At 44.2% G+C, this 19,476-nt stretch overlaps 1 protein-coding gene across 13 annotated transcripts in view; it reads right to left on the minus strand.

Moving 5' to 3' along the window:
- Positions 1-414: 414 nt before the first annotated feature.
- The window catches only part of MAST4 (microtubule associated serine/threonine kinase family member 4), a 582,575-nt gene continuing 563,513 nt past the window's right edge, over positions 415-19,476 (minus strand). For all 13 annotated transcript variants that reach the window (XM_055112338.3, XM_034960015.4, XM_055112337.2 and 10 more), the window contains 5 exons: positions 17,128-17,357; positions 16,414-16,536; positions 9,413-9,549; positions 7,219-7,400; positions 415-6,860 (listed from right to left, as the gene is read on the minus strand). In XM_055112338.3, the coding sequence (XP_054968313.1) occupies positions 2,956-6,860; positions 7,219-7,400; positions 9,413-9,549; positions 16,414-16,536; positions 17,128-17,357 (4,577 nt within the window). In that variant the 3' untranslated portion in view covers positions 415-2,955. The remainder of the gene's footprint in view (positions 6,861-7,218; positions 7,401-9,412; positions 9,550-16,413; positions 16,537-17,127; positions 17,358-19,476) is intronic.

The following is a 19,476-nucleotide window of genomic DNA, read 5'->3' on the forward strand; positions in this document are numbered from 1 at the left end:
ATAGCTTGTTCACTGCAGCCTTGAACTTATGGGTTTAAGTAATTCTCCTACCTCAGCCTCCTGAGTAGATGGGACAATAGGCGTACACCACCACACCCAGCTAATTTTTCAAGTTTTTGTAGAGATAGGGTCTATGTTGCCCAGGTTGGTCTCCAACTCCTAGCTGAAGCCATCTTCCTGCCTTAAGACTCCCAAGTAGCTAGGACTACAGGTGAGCACCACTATGCCCAGCTAAAGGACTTAATGTTGAAGAATATTTGTGTACATTTTTAAGAAAAAAAGGCAAACTGTTCCACTCAGCAAAAAGTAATCTGTAAAAACCTATCCTTTCCATAATACCAGAGTAATAATCAGTAATATTTTTTGGAGGTGGAATGTATATGAGTATATTAGAAAAAAACTTACGAGTCATTATCTTTTCATGCTAAATTTTTATTTCAATGTTATGCAACTGCATAAGTATAAATATTTTGTTCAATATACAACAATTATGACGTCCATAAGGAATTTCTTAGAGAAAATAAGACTGCAAACACTTTATTGCACAGATCCTAACAAACTTTTAAGCTGGTAAATCTACAGCTGGGAGTACTACCAAGGAGCACATCCTACAATCACACAGAGACTGACCAAATAGAACACAATGAGGAGAATTTCTACCAGCTGATTGGAGAGGTTTACAACAACAAACATGTAATACATGAATGCAACCTTAAGTACTCTTAACTCATTTATAATGAAAAACATACTTGGCAAAACTGATGATACACTATACAAAATATACATAAAAATATCATTTGTAAACAAATAGCTAGTTGTGCTTTAAAGGAAATTGGACAGTTAAAAAGCAAAGGCTTGTAAACCATGAACTACCTCCCCGACAGACTTGTCCCGATGGCTGAATGTAGGATTGGGTTATGACAACTGCCAAACACAGATATGTATTATAAACGTTGAGACCAGTTTTGAAATCCATTAGTAAACTCTTGTAAAGTATATATATATATTTTTACAGCTTCACAATATAGTGATGGGGAATGGCTAAAACCATATGGGGAAAAAAAATGAGGGGCAAGGAGGAGGCTTTTTTCTTTTTCTTTGTTTGTTTGTTTTTTTCCTTTTTCCCAAAGCCAATTCATTTTACAACGAAGGACAACTGAGCAGTCGGTTAAGTTATGCCTTTGTTTTCAGAGTGGAGTTTATAGCCTCACTAGAAGATTTACAATCCATAAGGCCATAAGATGATGCTGTGCTTAGATGAACAATTTCATAGCGTGAAGATACTAAGACATCCCCCAAGAGAGTTTGGGTGCTAGATTAGTTATTTATTGGTCATTTTTTTTCTCTTACAAAACCAAACAAAAAATTCTGCTATGGTTCCCAAGCAACTTATAAATACTTATCTGTATTTTCTCTTAGTGCCTTAGTATTTATATCAGCAAGTGCCATCTTACAATACAAAACAAGCCACCAAAGAAACTGCAACAACAGAAACAAAAACAAAAAATCAAAAACCTTCAGCACTAAAATGATTTGACAAATTCTACATATTCCATGGTATACAAAATTTAAATAAGGCTTAGCAAAAGTAAAAAGGATGGTCACATTCAAGCACCAAATAGCTCCAGTGAGTCTCTTTGTTACAAAAATGCTGCTCTGTATTAAGACAGTATTTTTTGCATACAAATAAAGAGATCAGGTTATGAAATGTGTGGAGCTACTAGATGCAGCAGAAATGAATGTGAAACCCAGGAACTTGCTAAAAACAGCAAGCTTCATCTACAACATAAGGCCCCAGCTATGTATTAAAATGTATCTGATGTCCTGATTATTCTTTAATCGATATGCTACGATGCCAAAATCCACCCCCAGTTGTTTTCCTCAAAAAAGCAAATTTAAAACCTCTTCCAATGCCTGATGCTTATTACTCAAGTACTAGAAGATTTGGGTGCAGCCAGTAATTTTCCTTTTTATTCAAGAGCAGGGCTGGTGCAGGACTACTACAAAATGTGTGCTTCTTGGACTAGTCACTCACAGCATAAAGGCCTGAGTTTAAGAGTTTGAAAAGAAGGAAAAGAAAGCAAACAGAAAGAAAGTTGATGTGTGTTTATAGTCCCCACTCTACCTCAGGTGAAGGCCAGACATCCACATCCACAGAAAGGAACAACTGGCCTTTTAGACAGTTGGACCAGGGATCCAGTGTCCATTGGGATGGCCGTGTAATGAAAATGGCTAGCTCCACTTGTCCTGGCCATTCCTAATGGAGGAGGATTCCAAATGCAGTACTTAGAGTAGTTCTTGCTTTAGATCTGGAAATATAGGTAGCCAGATACAGTACTATCAGAAACTCTGGTTAAAATACACATGAAAACTCAGAATCTACTGTGTTTAGGGCTTTCTTCCATCTTAACTTAGAATGTTTTAGCTTATAAAAATGGAACCTTGAAATAGTCTCTTAAACCACAGACCAAAACATGTAGGTGGATGTGTATATACACGAATATGGGTGTATCTCTGTTCACACACACCCAGTTTTGACCATTTTGCTTCATTACTACATTATGATAAATGGTAAAGCAAAAATCTTATTTAAAAAAAGCTGTAGTAAACGACGCAATCAGCAGCCAGGTATAGACTCTACATCCCAAACCAAACACGATGCTATATATTTACAAAGAAAATCATTTTCCTCAACAACCCTCAACTGTAATTTTTTTTTATTTTTATTATTATTTTTTTTTTGTACAAACACTATCTGGTAACAGTTTTACCGGTTACAACTGGGAAGGCATCTGGAAGAAGGTCCCCTCTTTGTCTTTCTCTCTCCCCTGTCTCAATGAGGCTCCGAGCTCTGCCTGGCGGACATTCCCACACAGTGCTGGTTTTGAAAGGTAGTCAAGACACAGTCGCCCGTTCAGGACGGGTCTCCACAGTCCTGCCCCGGGGCCCTCCCCGTTACAAGGCCTTTTTGTGAGGGCTGCTACGCAAACTCTCTTTCCCCCGCCTCTGCCGTACCACAAAGTCCTTCTCATTAGAAAGGGAGATGGGGCGGTCAGTGTTTGGGGCTGGGGATGGCTTGGTCACGTCTCTGCCCACGTTCTGTTTCCTAGCTGGGGGAGGCTGGGCTGGGGCAGGGTCCTTCCCTTTGGTTTCCCCTACGGTGGCAGTCACCGAGAGAGCCCTGTCCCGGTGGCTGGCCCCGCCCATGGTGTTTGGGTCGGGGTGGTGTGACTCCAGAGGCAGGGTGGAGACCCGGAAGGAGGGCAGGGAGTCACTCTTTGTCATGTGGGTTCGGCCCTCCCCGGCAGGCTGAGCCTTCCTATGGTCCCTGTTGCTGGGGGCTGGAAGCTCCAGCATGCCCCCGGCGGCCTTGGCAGAAGAGGTGTCGCTGCTGGCTGCAGAGGCCTCTCTAACTCCGGCCCTGGTTTCAGGGAAGCTGGAGGAGCAGCTCAGAGACTTTTCCGGGAGGGCCGTGGATCGGAAAGAACTCTGCCCAGTGGCTGAGGGGGACCGTTTCATGCCATTGGGCTTGTCTGCCTCCGTCGGTGGCTTCTGGGGACCGGGCCCTTTCCCTCTGGCCTCAGGGAAGCCCTTCCCCACCCCCGCGGCTGGCCGCTCCGCGCCTTTCAACCGGTTCTCGCTATGCGCAAAGGAAAGGCCGGCCTCGAGCTTGTCGCCCTCTGCTGGAGCATAAAGTGCTTCAGTGCATTTCTTCCCTTCCGCCCTTCTGTCGGTGTTGGCGGCCGGCTGACTCGGGCTTTTGTCTGTCTGTCTGTTGTCTGTCTGTTTGCACAGGGTGGGGCAATCTTTCACAGTGGATGGTTTGGGGTGCTTTGGAGACAGGGTTTGCTTTTCACCAACAGTGGACAGTTTCTGGTCCGCTGGCTCACTAGGCCCTGGGTGTCCCGGCCTTGGCAAATGCACAGGCTTCTCCAGCACCTCCAGGGGCCGCCCACCACTGGTGGGTTGTGGCTTGGCGTCTAGAGGACCCCTGTCAGTGTGCAGTGGGACAGAGGGCCCACCTTCTCCCTGGCCAATCCCATCGCTGGCTTTGTTCTGGGAGCCTGGGGTAGCAGGAAACACATCCGGTCCACTCTTACTGTGGCCCTTCCCCTCTCTGCTAGAGCCACCGAGGGACTGAGTGGCAGGCTCTTTGCCCTTTGTGGCCCCGACACTTGGTTTCTGAGAGGAGAGGGACCGGTCGGGGTGCTTAGTCTTTGGAGGGCCCGGGTCAGGGCCAGGCCGGGGCTTGTGGCTGCTGCTTTCACTGTGCGCAGCAACAGGCTTGGGAGGGTCCTGGGGGCTCGGGCTGGGCTCTGCAGTGCTGGGCTTGGCCCCCGGCTCTCTGCCAGAAGCGTGGCTTGGGGAACTGCAATGCTGCCTGGCAGCCGGGCTGGACAGGTCTTTGGCGGTCAGAGGGGGCGGAGGGATGCTGCTGGGATGCCTTTGTAGAGGCTGCTCCTTCCTTTCAGGTTCCTTGGCACCATCTTTCTGCAAAGATGGGAAACTGGAGAGCTTTTCACTCTTCTCACTCTCAATTCCAAGTGGCTGCAGAGACCGCCTGGCAAGAAGCGCTTCGGGCTTGGGTTCCACGCCACGCCTCACCTTGCCCAGCTCCTTCTCACAGGGAATTCCAGCTGAGTGCAGAGAGGAGTTGTCTCTGGGCGGGGGCCTCGCCTCATCTGGGCCATCTTTGTGGTTCGTTTTCCCACCCGGCGCCCATGCTTTCTCCATGGCCTGGGTCTGTGTATAGAAATCTGGGTGGGTCCTTCCCAGAGAGAGGAGATTTTTGGAGTTGTCACTGGTTTTCGCAGTTTCTGGAAAGCACAGTTCCATGGAGGGCTCTCTGCATGTGTCAGCCCTCGCAGCAGAGCGCTCGCTTCTGGCTGTGGGAGGGCCTCTTTCAGACGATTCCCTCAGGCCTGGCTTCTCCCTTGAGGGGGAAGCTTCAGGTGGGAGCGGGCAGCGTGGCCTGGCCAGGTCAGGGCTGTGGAGGTTCTGCCCCAGGCAGGTCAGAAGCTTGGGGTCAGTGGTGTGGTCTTGGTGTTTAGGGGAGCTGCCCTCTCTCTGTTGGGGATTGCTTTCCATGACTGTTCCGGGGCTCCTGGCAGTAGGATGGGGACCTTTCCTGTCCCTCTTTAACTCTGGGTCAGGCAGGGAAACTGCTGGTGAATTCTGGAGACCTCGGCTGGGGGGCAGGAACCGAGGCTCCAGCAGGTAGGATTTATTCATCTTTAAGCTGGAAGGAGAAAGCTCTCTTGCACTGGTGGTATCGTTCTTTTTCCCACTGCTGCTGGGGAGAGCTGGTGGCACAGAGGCCCTCACGTCACCACTTGGGCTGGGGCTCTGTGCAGACTCCGGGGAAGGCAGTTCTGTCTTGGAGGCCTGAGGTCCGGACAGGAGAGCAATGTCCAGAGTGCCCTCGATCGGCTTCAGGCATGAGACAGACCTACCTTCTAGCTTATACTCAGAGGGGCTCTTCCTAACAGGGGACTCAGGAGCAACCAAGCCAGGCTTCTCCGTTCCACTGTCCACCCGGCCTGTTAAGGCCTTGAGGGGAACAAAAGAGACGGCACTCATCTGAGCTGCATGGGTGCTGCTGACAAAAGCTCGGCTCTCAGAAGCCGGCGGGGGCTCCTGCTGCCCACCCGTGGGTCGGACTGGGTTCCCTGGCAGGCATTCGTGGGAGCCAGCTGTCATCTTGGGCTTCAGCACAGGGCAGAGGTTGTCCTCTTTGTCCTCAAGTGACATTTTCTTTCGGAGGTAATCGATGTTGGCCAGCTTGCTGTCTAACTTTTCACATCGGAGAAGCTCCTTGGCCTGGGAGGACTTCTCCGTGCCTTCCCCCTTCCCAGAGATGCCCCTGTCGAGGGAGTGGCAGAGACCATCCTGGAGGGTGCCAGGAGCGGGGGCCCGTCTGAAGTCCCCGCCACCCTGGCCGTGCTCCGCAGGCACCGGGCCATCCGACATCGCACCCTCGCTGGCGCGCACGCTGGCCTGCTTGTGAAGAGCGTCCTTCAGCAGGCTGCCCAGCGGTGGCGCCTCCTGCACAGACGCTTTGTTTTCAAAAGGACTTGACCTTTCCACAGCCTTCGGATAGATTTTCTTCTCTCTCTCTTCCAGCTTAAACAGAGCAAAGTTTTCCAAATCACTCGCGGGTCCATGGGATTTCTGGTGGGATTCCTGTTTCTCTGGGAAGCCGTCTGGCTTCTTCACCACCACCTTGGCCTTCAGCTTGTCGCGGTCCAGGTCGTCCACAGACTCCTGGCGGCCCACCTTCCGGGAGACTGGGCGTTTCAGGCAGCCTTGCTCCACTGGCCGGGCGCGGCTGAGCGGCGGCACGTCGCACACGTTCTCATCCAGGCTCTGCAGCGGCGCCTCCCGCTGGGACTGCTCCCGCTGCACCTCCTCTTGGGTCACCTCCAGGCTGTGCTTGCGGGAGCACAGGTGCTTCTTGTCACTGCCGTAAGAGGGCGACAGCTTCTCCTCGGACTGCACGCGCTTGAGCAGCGGGGACCTGGGGGGCTCCGCACTCTTGGGCCTCACGATGTGTCTGACGATGGTGGGCGGGGAGTGCATCTTGCTGGGAAAGGCTTGCGCGATCTTGGAATTGCCCAGTGAGTGTCCCAGAAGAGGGGATGGTGACCGCTGCGGGGAGGTGGGTTGCGGGGTTGGAGAGGGCGTCCGGGCCAGCGGGGACAGTGGGATGTTGCCGGCGGATTTTCGCCTTCCGGACCGGTACCGCTGCCCGCCGAGTTTGGGTGCAAGACCGTGGAGAGTGCTGGGGCGGATGTGCCCGGACCCTGCTGGGGAATTGGGGGCACTAGAACTAGGGGAGCTGCTCTGGGAGGAATTAGTACCTGTGGATGGAAAACAGAAGGCTGTGAGCATCCATGGTCATTTCCCCCTTTTTTTCACAGTTGTAGCCCAGACTGTATTAGGTAAGGCCAGGTAAGATCAGCAAATTGTCTCAGCATTTAGCTAGTGGAATAAACACTTTTCAGATAAACCTCTCCAGGCCAAGGTTTAGCCCCATACTTCTTGACTTATTTGTTTGGTCAGAATAGCCACATCTTATGACCTCTCTATAAATCTGTCTTTATAATTGACACCTTCAACCTGCTTTCTTTCAGCTGGAACAAGCTTCATGTTTTTGGGGGACCTCACATGACTTTACCTCCCCTCCCCTCTGCTGTTTAGACCAGGAGACTCACTCACCAGATGGGAAGTCAGGGGTGGAGCGGTAGCTTGGTGTTGGAGACCGGGGAGACAAGCTATGAGTGGGGGAACCCGGGAGGCTCTCACCCGATGACAGGGATCTGTTCAAGCAGGAGAAACTTCGGCTGGTGTGGAGTAAAGGAGAAGGCTGCTTGGCTAGCTTTTTGAAAAGAGATCTCCTCCTACAGAAAAACAGGAAAAAACTGTTCAGTCTTCTTTCAGAACTATTGCTGCCTCCCCAAAATACCATTGTGCTCAGTTCAATAACTCCGTGTGAGGGACAGGGATACAACAGCAGATCCTATTAAAGAGCAGAACACCACTTTCCTATTAGAAACCTTCTTATGACATGTAAAGGAAGAGTATTTAATAGTAGACAATGGAGCCTCTCTCAATTCCAAACACTTAAGAAGAGTTGGAAAAATAGGAAAAATATAAAATGCATTAAAAATACATTCATTTACTTGTTAGGTATATGAGGAGGATGCTCTTTGCTTGAAAGCTTCTGAGTACCTACCCCTAAATATGCAGACACAACTTAACTAAGAGATAATACAAAGTAAACCTCTGGAAGCAAAACCATGGTATTGGAAATCAAATTCTTTAATGGTGATAGGCTGGGCAGAGGCCAATGAAGGGCTATTTGCTGTGCTTATTCCATTGTGGGCTCTTGAATATTCCTAACAACAATGCAGGCTGTATGACGACAGAAAAACCGAGAAAGGTGAAGCTGAAGCGTATCGTATCAGCAGGGCAGCAGACACTGTACTGCAGCAGAAGCAAATGTGGATTTGGTACTCAATGAGCACATCTTAAGGCAAAAGCACAGCTTCTGACACCTTAGCAGGGCATCGGGCTGTGCAAAGTTCTTTTACCATATAAGCCTACATATGGTAAGATCTAACCCACTCCACATAAGCTTAAAACAGAAAGTTTCTGGTTGCTAGCCCTTGAAACAATTTGTTCTAAATGATTTAAAGCACAGCCAAAATATAAAGCATAATAATAAAGAAGACCTTATGTGTGTGTAATTTTAATCAGAGTAATAAATGTACTTGGGTGAAAAAGTCAAATAGTTCTATAAACATACAATGAAAAACAGCAACTCCTCTACTCGAATTTTTCTCTACTCCCCAAAGAAGTCGCTTTGTATTCTTTTACCTGTTTCTTCTCCCATTTGTCTACATATTGCTAAATGTTTGTACACTGCTATTTTTTAGTTTTTCAGTTTTAGAAATTACCTGTTGATTTTCTACTATGAAAGATGATAATCAAGCTCTTATACAACCACCTTCTACCTTGCAACCAAATATATTTCCCCTTTTCTATTCTTCCCAATATAGCGAAAGCAAAATTTTTGGTTAGAAAAACGGCCGGTATTTTATCTTATATTATAAATATTGTTCACAGCTGGGCCATATGAAACATAATTCTGTTCCTTTCTTGTATAACTTTTTTTCCCCCCAGAGTTAATACATAGTTTTTCGTTTGCTTGTTTTTCTACATTTCTATCATCAAAAATCCTTTTAATATGATGTGACTCATCAGGCCCAATTGAGTAAAGAAATGCTGTGGCATTGCAAAGGAGGCACACCCAGAGAGCTGCCTGGCAAGAAACAGCCCTGCCAGAAACACATACCTCTTGCTAGTGTCTGCAAGCAGCACAAAAAGATACTGATCAGTGCTTCCCAGGCTACAAAAGTATATAAGCTAGTTCGTTTTTCAGTGAGTAAAACAAAGCCCTTTTATTTCTAGGCTTATTCGGAACCTTTAAAGATACAGTAATTTTAGAATATCTGGCATTTTAAAAACAGCAACTGTTTGTTTTTTGATAATGTAAAGGACATTTTAAATGTAGATTTAATGTTAAAAACCACCTGAAGATCCAGTTCCTCAATCCAACTCAACTGAAATCAAGTGAAGAGGCTTAAAAAACAGCAAAGGGCTTTTCCTGACATTCACACATGATAAAAAACAATCTGAATCCTTCCACAATGTAAATATGTAAATCCTTTTACTATGGAAATTAATGCTATTATGAATATGGATTTTAATGTATACATATATGTGAACCGTAACATAAAATTTCTCACAGAAAAATAGATCTTCTTCATATGTAAGCATTTAATTAAGGGGTAACTTTTCCCCAACATAGGTATACACCAAACTTAAAAAGAATACTGATTTTACTAACCTTTCGAGACTTTCTTTCTTCTTGGATTTCTTGCTCCGCCTCACCATCCGGCTCTTATAGCTGTTTCTCCTGGCTGGTCCAGTTTTGATTGATGTGTTTTCAAATGGGGTAGTAGTGATTGACACCTTATTCCCACTCTAAAGAAAAGATGAGGTGGCATTAAAGGGAAATGCTGTGATGAAGCAAGATCAGAACAGAGATGAGAGATTCATAGACAAATACAAATAGAAAGGAACATACATATAAAAGGCCTTCTGTTTCTAAATAACCCTTCAATCAAAGAAGTCCTGCCAGAATACAAACTGGGTGGAAGGCAAAATATGAAGTTTCTTTACGAGGGTGAGTTCTGGAGTCCACAGATCTTGAGTTCAAATCCAAGCACTGTGCCCTTACCAGGCTGCTACCCTCCCTACCCTCAACTTCCTGTACCAATTAACAATATAATCCTACCTATCTCCTGGGGCTCATTTGAGGATCACATGAGAGCAAGTCTGTAAAGCCTTTTGCACCCAGTGCAACACAAGGAAAGAACACTATAAATAAGATAACTACTTCTTCCACAGGTATTAAGTATTAATGTTCCCAGTGGCTGGCTGCTCTTGGTTGATTTTTCTTTTTTCTCCTTTTTGTGTTTTTCCTTTGGCCTAAAAATTGTAGAGTAACAAAACCGAATGAGACTTTTATTTTTAATTATTTTAAAAGGCTCCTTTTCTATCACCATAAAACCTGTCAGTTTGCAGAGCTGGAACATTTATGCCAGCCAGTAGGAAACCTCTTTTTAACCAGGTCATACAGGGTAAGGTAATTTCTGGTGAGTTTCGGTGTCCTTTCTCTCAATCCTGGGAAAGGGCTTGCTGGGCAGCCTCTACGGATGGAACTGAGCGTGGAGTCAGCAGTCAGGCCGAGGGGGGCCCAGGGCAGGTGGGTAGTCCCTGGCATCAATTACCCTTCCTGAATTTCATAATAACCAGGGGAGAAACCTGTCCTTTCAAGGTCACAGATGGCCCCAATTACCATGAAAGTACAAGAGGTACAAGGAAAAGGATCTTTTTAAAGGCCCATGCCTGGAAGATACCTAGAGCTCAGCTCAGCATGGTACCAAGTGAAGCGGAGTTGGGGGGAGTTAGGTATGGTGGCAGCAGAGGACCGAAAAGACAGGGAATGACTGTCTTAAAGATAGCATCTACCTTCCCCCTTGATTTGGGAAGTAATCCATGCTACAGTAAGAAGACAATAGGAAAGTATTAAAAAAAAATTAAGAAGCTTACCACCCAACCACTAGTCATATTTCAGTATATTTCCTGTTTTTTTCTCACGCATGTGTAAATAGGCACATATGTACACGTGCTTTATAACTAATTTAAATCTCAGTTTATTTACAGCTTTATGTTGCTTTTTCATTGCACATTATATAATTTGGAAAAATTTTCCCTTTATCATTAAATAATCTTTAAAAACATGATTTTTACTGGCTGAGCAATATATCCGATCAGATGGGTGAATCAAAATTATGTAATATTTCCTTACTGCTATTGTTCTCTTTTTTTTTTTGTTTTTTGAGACACAGTTTCACTCTTGTTGCCCAGGCTGGAGTGCAATGGCACGATCTCGGCTCACTGCAACCTCTGCCTCCCAGGTTCAAGTGATTCTCCTGCCTCAGTCTCCCAGGTAGCTGGGATTACAGGCATGTGCAACCAGGCCTGGCTAATTTTGTATTTTTAGTAAAGACGGGGTTTCTCCATGTTGGTCAGGCTGGTCTTGAACTCCTGACCTCAGGCGATCTGCCTGCGTTGGCCTCCCAAAGTACTGGGATTACAGGCATGAGCTACCGTGCCCAGCTGATTATTTTCTGTGTTTAAATTCTTACACAGTTTGATGTTGTCCCTTATTTAGTTTGGTTATTTGTATTTCTTTAAGAAATGATTTATTCAGTCTTACATCCAGTTTAATATTGGAAGGTCTTAGTATTTTATTATTAGTTTTAGAGTTCTTTAATTTTTTTTAATTAAAAAAATTTTTTTTGAGATGGGGTCTTGCTCTATTGCCCAAGTTGGAGTGCAGTGGTGTGATCACAGCTCACCACAGCCTCGAACTCCTGGGCTCAAGCAATCCTCCTGCCTCACCCTCTGAGTAGCTGGGATTACAGGAGCACACAACCACGGCTGACTTAGAATTCTGTGTGTGTTTAAGACAATATACTTTCATACCTAATGTCATATTTGCAGGAAATATTTTAGGGAAAGGGGGCTTTAACTTCAACAAGAGAAAAAAGTTTATTTTGTTTTCTATCGCAAAATAATAAACATTCTTCATGCAAGCCCCAAAACATTAAAAATAAAACTTTATCTGATAGTAGAGATTGCATTCTAGTTGTTCTTTAATGAGAAAAATCATTTTGTAAGTATGTAAGGTCTACCATTGAAGGTTTTTTGGAGTGGGGTCTTCTCTTCACAAATTGAGGCCATGCTGAAATTTTAGTATTTCCTGTGGTGAAGGAAAGGGGCAACAAGCATGGCGAGTTCCTGTGTCACTGATGTTCCTTCAGTCCTCTTCCATATGCAGAGAGTGGACGTGCAGAACCATAATGATCACTGGGGCTATACTACCATGTGTGCCACTAGAGCTGGAATCCAGTTCCACTCTTTTCTAATACAACTCAGGATTGACTTTTTAAAAGCATAAATTTATTTTTAAACCATTTTCATATATATTCTCTAAATTTATTTTCACAAACAAGTCGTAAGGGTTGTTTGTTTCACCCTCGCGGCCTAGAAGATTTTGTTATCCTTCCTTTACAGGTGAAGAAAACGGATTCTGAGACAAAAGACAACAAGGTTCTTGTTTCCGAGGTCACTGAGAGTCCAGTGGAAGAGCCCATGCTGGCTCTCTTGCTGCTCACCCCCAAAGCTCCTCCTACCAAACCCCGCTCCCTGTGGGCAGGGAATGCCCCCCAGTCCTCTCCATCTCTCCTGAGCCTGGCACAGTGCATAGCTGGTACTTAATGAGTGGCGGTAAGGGAAACAGGCACTTGATTGACATGTGGCATGGTCAAAGTATAAGACTGTCAAGATAAAATGAAGGAGCCATAAACATATAAAATTGTATGAGACACATATAAATCCTCAACATACTTATCATCAGAAAACAGTGAAGACCAGGGCTTAAATGACAGCACATCACTAGACTCAGTACAAATGCTCCTACCCCTATAAAGACCAAGCCCAGTTCTGTTTCTTGTCTCCACAAGTGGCTGTTCCAGAGGAAAATTCATTTAACTTACAGGCATACGCCAAAGACAACTTCTCTAAGGGGAAATACAGACACAAAGGATGCAGAGTACAATAATCAGGTTGGAAGCATTAATGGTTACAAAAATGGTAAATGATTGGAAAAATGATAGGTGAGATTTGTGAAGCCTGCCACCTGGTGGATCCATCCAGCTACAGCGAGTGCTACCTGAACTGCTCAAGGAGGCTTACTAGGTCGATTTACCCACAATTAACTTCTCTTGATTAATGACTGACCTTGTATAGAAGAATTTCTGTAGCACTTGTTTAAAAAAGTAACAAAAATGCAGCTGGCAGACTGTTAAATGTTCAATTAATTCACTTTTACTTTAAACTATTTTCATGACTGGTGCACAGTGTGAAGAAAATTATTTCAAGTTGCCGGAATTGAATACAATAGCAGAAGTCAGGCTGTCCAATTTCTTCTCTGGGTCTGGCTCTAAGTTAACTTATCGGTTTGGCCCTGGGTAACTCACCGAACGACTGCTTTTGCATTTCCTTCTCTGGAAAGCACAGATGGGAGATGGGCCGACTGCATCCCTGCGGCCTCAACCCCTTCACTACCCAATCTTGGCCATCTTGCACACTGTATCCTCACATTAACCCAGGCTTCAGCCTGCTGGTTCACTTGTATACCTCATAAACCTTGAGATCTCCTGTCCTCATGTTTACACACCTCATCATTTGGCCTAGACTACCCCGCACCCCTGACTATATACTGAATTGCCACTCATCCATCAAAGCCTTGCACAGATAACCCTCAATTCTTTGATGCCATTCCTGTCCACCCTGGAGAAAAGTCATCCCTCTTTTGGAACTTCTGCCGTGTTTATAGTCTGTTACTTAAGTTGAACACTTTGATTTTAGCCTGGTATGGCCACTGTTTCCCCCTGTGAACGGTAGACTTTAAGTTACTGGCAGCTGGAGAGTATGTACAGCACACATGTAGAGCAGTGTGCTGTGGTAGTGGAAAAAGTGCAGGCTCCGGAGCTACACCGCCTGGGTGCAAATCATCTTATACTCCTTCCCAGCAGATAAGCTTAGATTGCTTTGTTATCTTCTGCTTTTGTTTTTTTCATCTGTGAAATGGGAACATTTATATTTATAGCACCCACCTCAGAAGGTAACTGTTTGGATTACATGCGTTTATTCCCGTAAAACCACTGACAAGAGTGTGGCAGGCATCAAGAGCGCTTGCCCCATTAACTATTATCCTTACGTGTCTTTTTTTTTTTTTTTTTTTCTTGAGACGGAATCTCACTCTGTCGCCCAGGCTGGAGTGCAGTGGCGCTATCTTGGCTCACTGCAACCTCCGCCTCCCGGGTTCAAGAAATTCTCTGTCTCAGCCTCCTGAGTAGCTGGGATTACAGGCGCCCACCACCACGCCCAGCTAATTTTTGTACTTTTAGTAGAGATGGGGTTTCGCCATCTTGGCCAGACTGGTCTTGAACTCCTGACCTCGTGATTGCCCCACCTCGGCCTCCCAAAGTGCTGGGATTACGGGTATGAGCCACTGTGCCTGGCCCTTATGTGTCATTTTTGTTTGGCCCTTGCAGTATTTTGCACAAGGCTCTGTGCACATCAGCGGCTTGACAGATATGGGAGGATGGTAATCAAGCTATTTGATGCCCCCCATTTTAGTACACTGAAGCTCCCCAGTGTCCATGAAAAGGAAATTTCTGAAGCAGAGGCTGGTAAAGTTTTACGGCTTCTCCTATGCATTGGGGATTTAAACTAATGCTATACTTAAAAAGCAACTTGGTTGAAAAGAAAGTTTCTTAGATCACAGAAGTTAAGCCTGGCTAATTGGAACAGGTAATGGGACTGGACCAAGTATCGTCTCCACCTGTAATGCTAGTGGGTGAAGAGTGACCTCGGTCTACTTAAAAAGTTGTTTTTAGAAAGACTGATGCTGTCTAAAAGCTTTCCTCATGGCAGGAAAGCTTTGAGGTGAAGCTGAAGGAGGACACTGTCAGGGATTCATATAGCCAGTGGGGAGCTGAACTGGACAACCATCACATTTTATAATTCCATGGATCGAGGATGCTGAGTGACTTTGGACAAGTTTGCCTATGCATGGAAGATAGTGCTCCCATAGCAGGTTCACTTTGAAGTTGTGAAGGTAAACAAGACCAAATATGTGAATCTATGAAACATGGAAAATGCTTACTATATTCATAATCCAAAAGACAAACACTATACAGGTAGTCATGCAGTTCTAAACATACACCTACACCCCTGTCAGGACTTCTCCACCTTTCTCTAAGACTGCCATGACATTCTGTAAAGTCCTTTGCAAGTATAAAACACTGTGTAAACAGCATTCGAGAGTACCATAATACAGCCAACTTCCCTGCTGTTAAACCAATGAAGGCACACAGGAGCCCAGCACTGACACTAGTCACTTAATACTCTGATTTCAAGAGTCACTGGTTAAATTTGGAAGGAAGCTGCATGATTACACAGTTCACTGGGAAGATAATTAAATCCCTTGTATCCTCTTGGTTTCATGACATTGCTTACTCCTCTTGAGGGCTTCCTTTATGAACACAGGCAGGATGTTCTTTGGATTTGTGACAGAGTATACCATGGCTTCAAAGGGTGCCAATGGCTCTCCACTCCACTGTTTAAGCAGTTTCAGTGACACACATCGACTGCATCCAGAAATGAAGGCTTTGGGTTGTGCAAGGTGCTCCGTAGCCGGATGAGGGCAAGACAATAGAAATGGGATCATCTGAGTCTGCTAAGAGACCTTGCCAGAGTCCTCTAGGGGAAATACACATTCAAATTTCATAGAAGCAGGAAGAGAAGTTTTAAAATACAGAATTCTATTAAAATACTTTACAAAATAAATCACGAAAGTGATCAATTATGTCTCAGCAAAATAAGCAAATGTATACTTCTCAATATATATATTTCAGTGTATTATTTCTTATTCTGATGTTGTGAACAGACATATGATACTATCTAGAGATATGCTGTCGCAGGAGCTGTTCTGCATAAAATACAACGCTGCTATAAAGAATGAAGAAGACAAATCAAATAACTTATCTGAGAGCTTTCTGAGAGGATCAGTGTGTGTCCTTTCTCTCTCTCCATTTACAGTCATGCTTCCTGTGACCTTCTTACTCCATAGGCTATATTCAGCTTACATTTTAAGTAGAAATTGATCCCTGTTTAAGTTAATTTGTATGGTGGGGAGGAAGGCCTAATAATTGCTAGAACTTCTTCTTTCAGTACCACTTATTTTTTATAATTTATAGTACATGTGTATATATTTACAATTTTATCTTTCAAAGGAACTCTAATTCTCAGACTAAACCCTCAGATCAAACCTCACAGTTTAATACAATTTTGTCTTCTAGTATACTAGAATGAAACCTGTTAGAAGTTCCTGAAGGAAGTCACCTTTAGGATAGGTGACTCTCCAAATAGATGTCACTGTGTAAGGTATATAAACAAAGAGAATTCTTACTACTTACAATTTAGAATGAGAAGCAAAATTAAATTAGGGAATGAGTATGCAGATATAAGGACATTATTTCATGACATAAAACCAGAGAATTCATAATATCTTTGTCTTTAAACTTGAGACTAACGAATACTTTCTCAGTAATCAGACATGGGTGTGACACAGGGAAATCAATCTCCTGGTACTAGCCCCTTTGGGCTGCCTGTCTCATCAGCATGGCCCTGACATAAAACATACAATACCTTCAGTAGGAGTTCTATAACTTCTGTGTGGACAAGTCCATGCACTGGTTCTCCATTGATGTGAGTGATAAGATCTCCAGCCTTCAGTCCTGCCTGGCATGCCGGACTTCCTTCTTCTACATTCTAAAGTCCAAGAGGAGAGGATATTTGTAGGCAAACAAATGACTACTCTAACACCTACTGTGTCTTCTGGGAGAATAATGAGTTAATTAGCAAATGTCCTAAGCCTCTAATAGAAAATCTAACAGGTATGTTTACTATTCCTATTCTATCATTATTCTAAAATAGGAAACTTTCTATGGTACTTAGAAATTTTCAGGTGATTCAGACTGAAAGTACCAGAGCCACAAAGAAAAAAAAATGAATGACCAAAACATTTCAGGTGATTTGAGAAGGTCATTTTTAAAAAGAAGGCTAGGAAAAAATGATAAAATAAAAGAAGGATGGAAATAGGATTGCCTTTGACTATGTCTACCAGCTTGGTATGTAAGAAAGAACAATCGAATATGAAAACTGGACAGAATTATGAGATATTCGTTTTTGCTAAATTCAATTCCACCATATACATACAGGGATGGAGCTCTAAAAGGAAAATGAAACAGGTCGCAAATGCAAGCTTAAAAGTAAATATATTTGCTATTTATCAGCCAACCTATCCACTCTCCAGCTTGGCTGGAAATGAAAAATCCCAAGTGCGAGACATGCAGGTCTTACCCAGACGATATGGTGCACTGTATAGATGTCACTGTCTCCCACATACACCCGGATGGCTCGGATGGTAAAGCCGTAGTTCTTCCCCGAACTGTGGATCACAATCGGCTGATGTGGACTGGCAGAAGCTGCTGAGGAATCTCGGCTGGGAGAGGAATCTCGTGAAGAAGAAGGGTCCGAGGACAGGGAATGGGGAGACATTGGACTTCCCAGAGGGGAAACAGCAAACATATCTGTAACAAAGAAGCCAGTCATCAAAGCCCATGTGGCTCACACAAGCATCCATGCAGGCAACCCTCACCCCATGAGCCTTGCCAGGACTGGGGGCATAGTCACAACACAAATCCATTTGTTTCCAATAGCAAAATGAAGATGAAATAATACAAAAATGTTTCTATCAGTAACTAGCATGAATTCCAAAACTGTCAAACTTCAAGAGTGTTGCTATTTTAACTAATTTTTCAGTTAGGAAAGAGAAAGAAATTTCAATACTCTCATGTTATAATTTTTTAGTTTCTATGCTTATTAAAAGACACCACAAGGATTAGCCTCTGGCCGTGACATTTTTACTTAATGTTTTATTTTAAGTAAAGAAATAAATCATAGATGCATATATTTCAAGTATGTCTTCATGTGGAGAAGACTGTATGTATTATATTAACAGATACTGGATTCCAAATTCTTCACTAAACAATTTTAACATGGTCCTTTTCAACACACATGGCCAGGAAAGCAATTTATCAATTTACCAGCTGATTTCTACAATGCTATTAAATGAATACTGATTAAAGAATTTTAACTGGCTGGGTGTAGTGGCTCACACCTGTAATCCCAGCACTTTTGAGAGGCCAAGGTAGGCTGGTCGCTTGAGCCCAGGAGTTCAAGACAAGCCAGGTAATATGGCTAAACCCTGTCTCTACAAATAATACAAAAAATTAGCCAGGAAAGGTGGCATGTGCCTGTAGTCCCAGCTACGTGGGAGACTGAGGTGAGAGGATCACCTAAGCCTGGGAGGTCGAGGCTGCAGTGAGCCGTGACTGTGCCATAGCACTCCAGCCTAGGCGACAGAGCAAGACCCTATCTCAAAAAAAAAAAAAAAAAAGAAAAAAAGAAGAAAAAAAAAAAGGAAAGAAATTTTAATCAGGAAAACAATGAAGTGGGGACTTCTCTATAAATGAATAACATTACTGTGGTGACAACTGATTCTTTACATATATTACTTGCAATTCTAATAAGGTTTCTGAGAGGATAATGCAGGTGAGATAGAGAAACCTGAAGAGAATCTCATTGCATATTCCAAAACACCAAATCTACTGCTTTCTTTGTTTTAGAAGCAAACTGCTATGCTCTGAATGTCTGTGTCCCCCTAAAATTCCTATGTTGAAAACTAACCCCCAAGGTAATGGTTTTAAGAGGTGGGGCCTCTGGGAGGTGATTAGGTCATGAGGGCTCTGCCCCTCATAAATGAATTAGTGCCCTTATACAAGAGGCTGCAGAGAGCTTGTTCTTCCCTTCTGCCATGTGAGGAAATAGAGAAGGTGCTGTCCATGAGGAACAAGCCCTTGTCAGATGCTGAAACTGTCACCACCTTGATCTTGGACTTCCCAGGCTCCAGAACTGTGATCAACAAATTCTGTTATTTATACCTTACCCAGTCTAAAGTATTTTGTTATAGCAGCAGAAATGAATGCTTTTTAGTTCATATCCTTGTTTCATCTACGTGAATCTAAACAGATCTTAACTGGTCATGTGAAACTGTCTGTGTGTGTGTGCATTTGAGAAAAGGCAGAATAATCTACAAAACATGCTGCGGTTTAAACATGAGCTCGGTTGGAGCCAGGCTACAAAGTTCCCAGTGCTACTGAAGGCTCACCAGGGTGTGGTGAGTTCCATTGTGGCTACCGTAAGCTGAAAGTATCCATACTACCCACTATTTCAATTCTTATGCTTGTTCAAAGAAGAGCAAAGCCAACTGTATCATGACCCATGCTCCTTCCCTCTCTGACTTCATGTAGCATCTTGGCTGTCTTCTGCTGGCTCTCTTCTGTCTAATCAAAGGACAGGTGAAGAGATGCATGCTGGCAGGCAGGGAACTTCAAGACATGCAGGTGGGAGGAGGACACTGTGGACACACATAGATCCCAAACTGCTGAAAGGCCAGGCCCCCACTTCTTTACCTTCTGATGGTCTCCCTTATCTCCCCAAATCAAATAATTTCCTTATTCTACCAAAGTACGGGCTTCCTAACTAGCTTTCAAAACTGCACTGGCCCATATGCAACTTACCTTCCCATCTGTGCAGCTGCACCAGGACCATCATCTTCAGCTTATGAAGAGTCACACAGACTAGGGA

The sequence above is a fragment of the Pan paniscus genome, chromosome 4 (assembly GCF_029289425.2).
Source record: "Pan paniscus chromosome 4, NHGRI_mPanPan1-v2.0_pri, whole genome shotgun sequence".
NCBI classification, from domain to species: domain Eukaryota; kingdom Metazoa; phylum Chordata; class Mammalia; order Primates; family Hominidae; genus Pan; species Pan paniscus.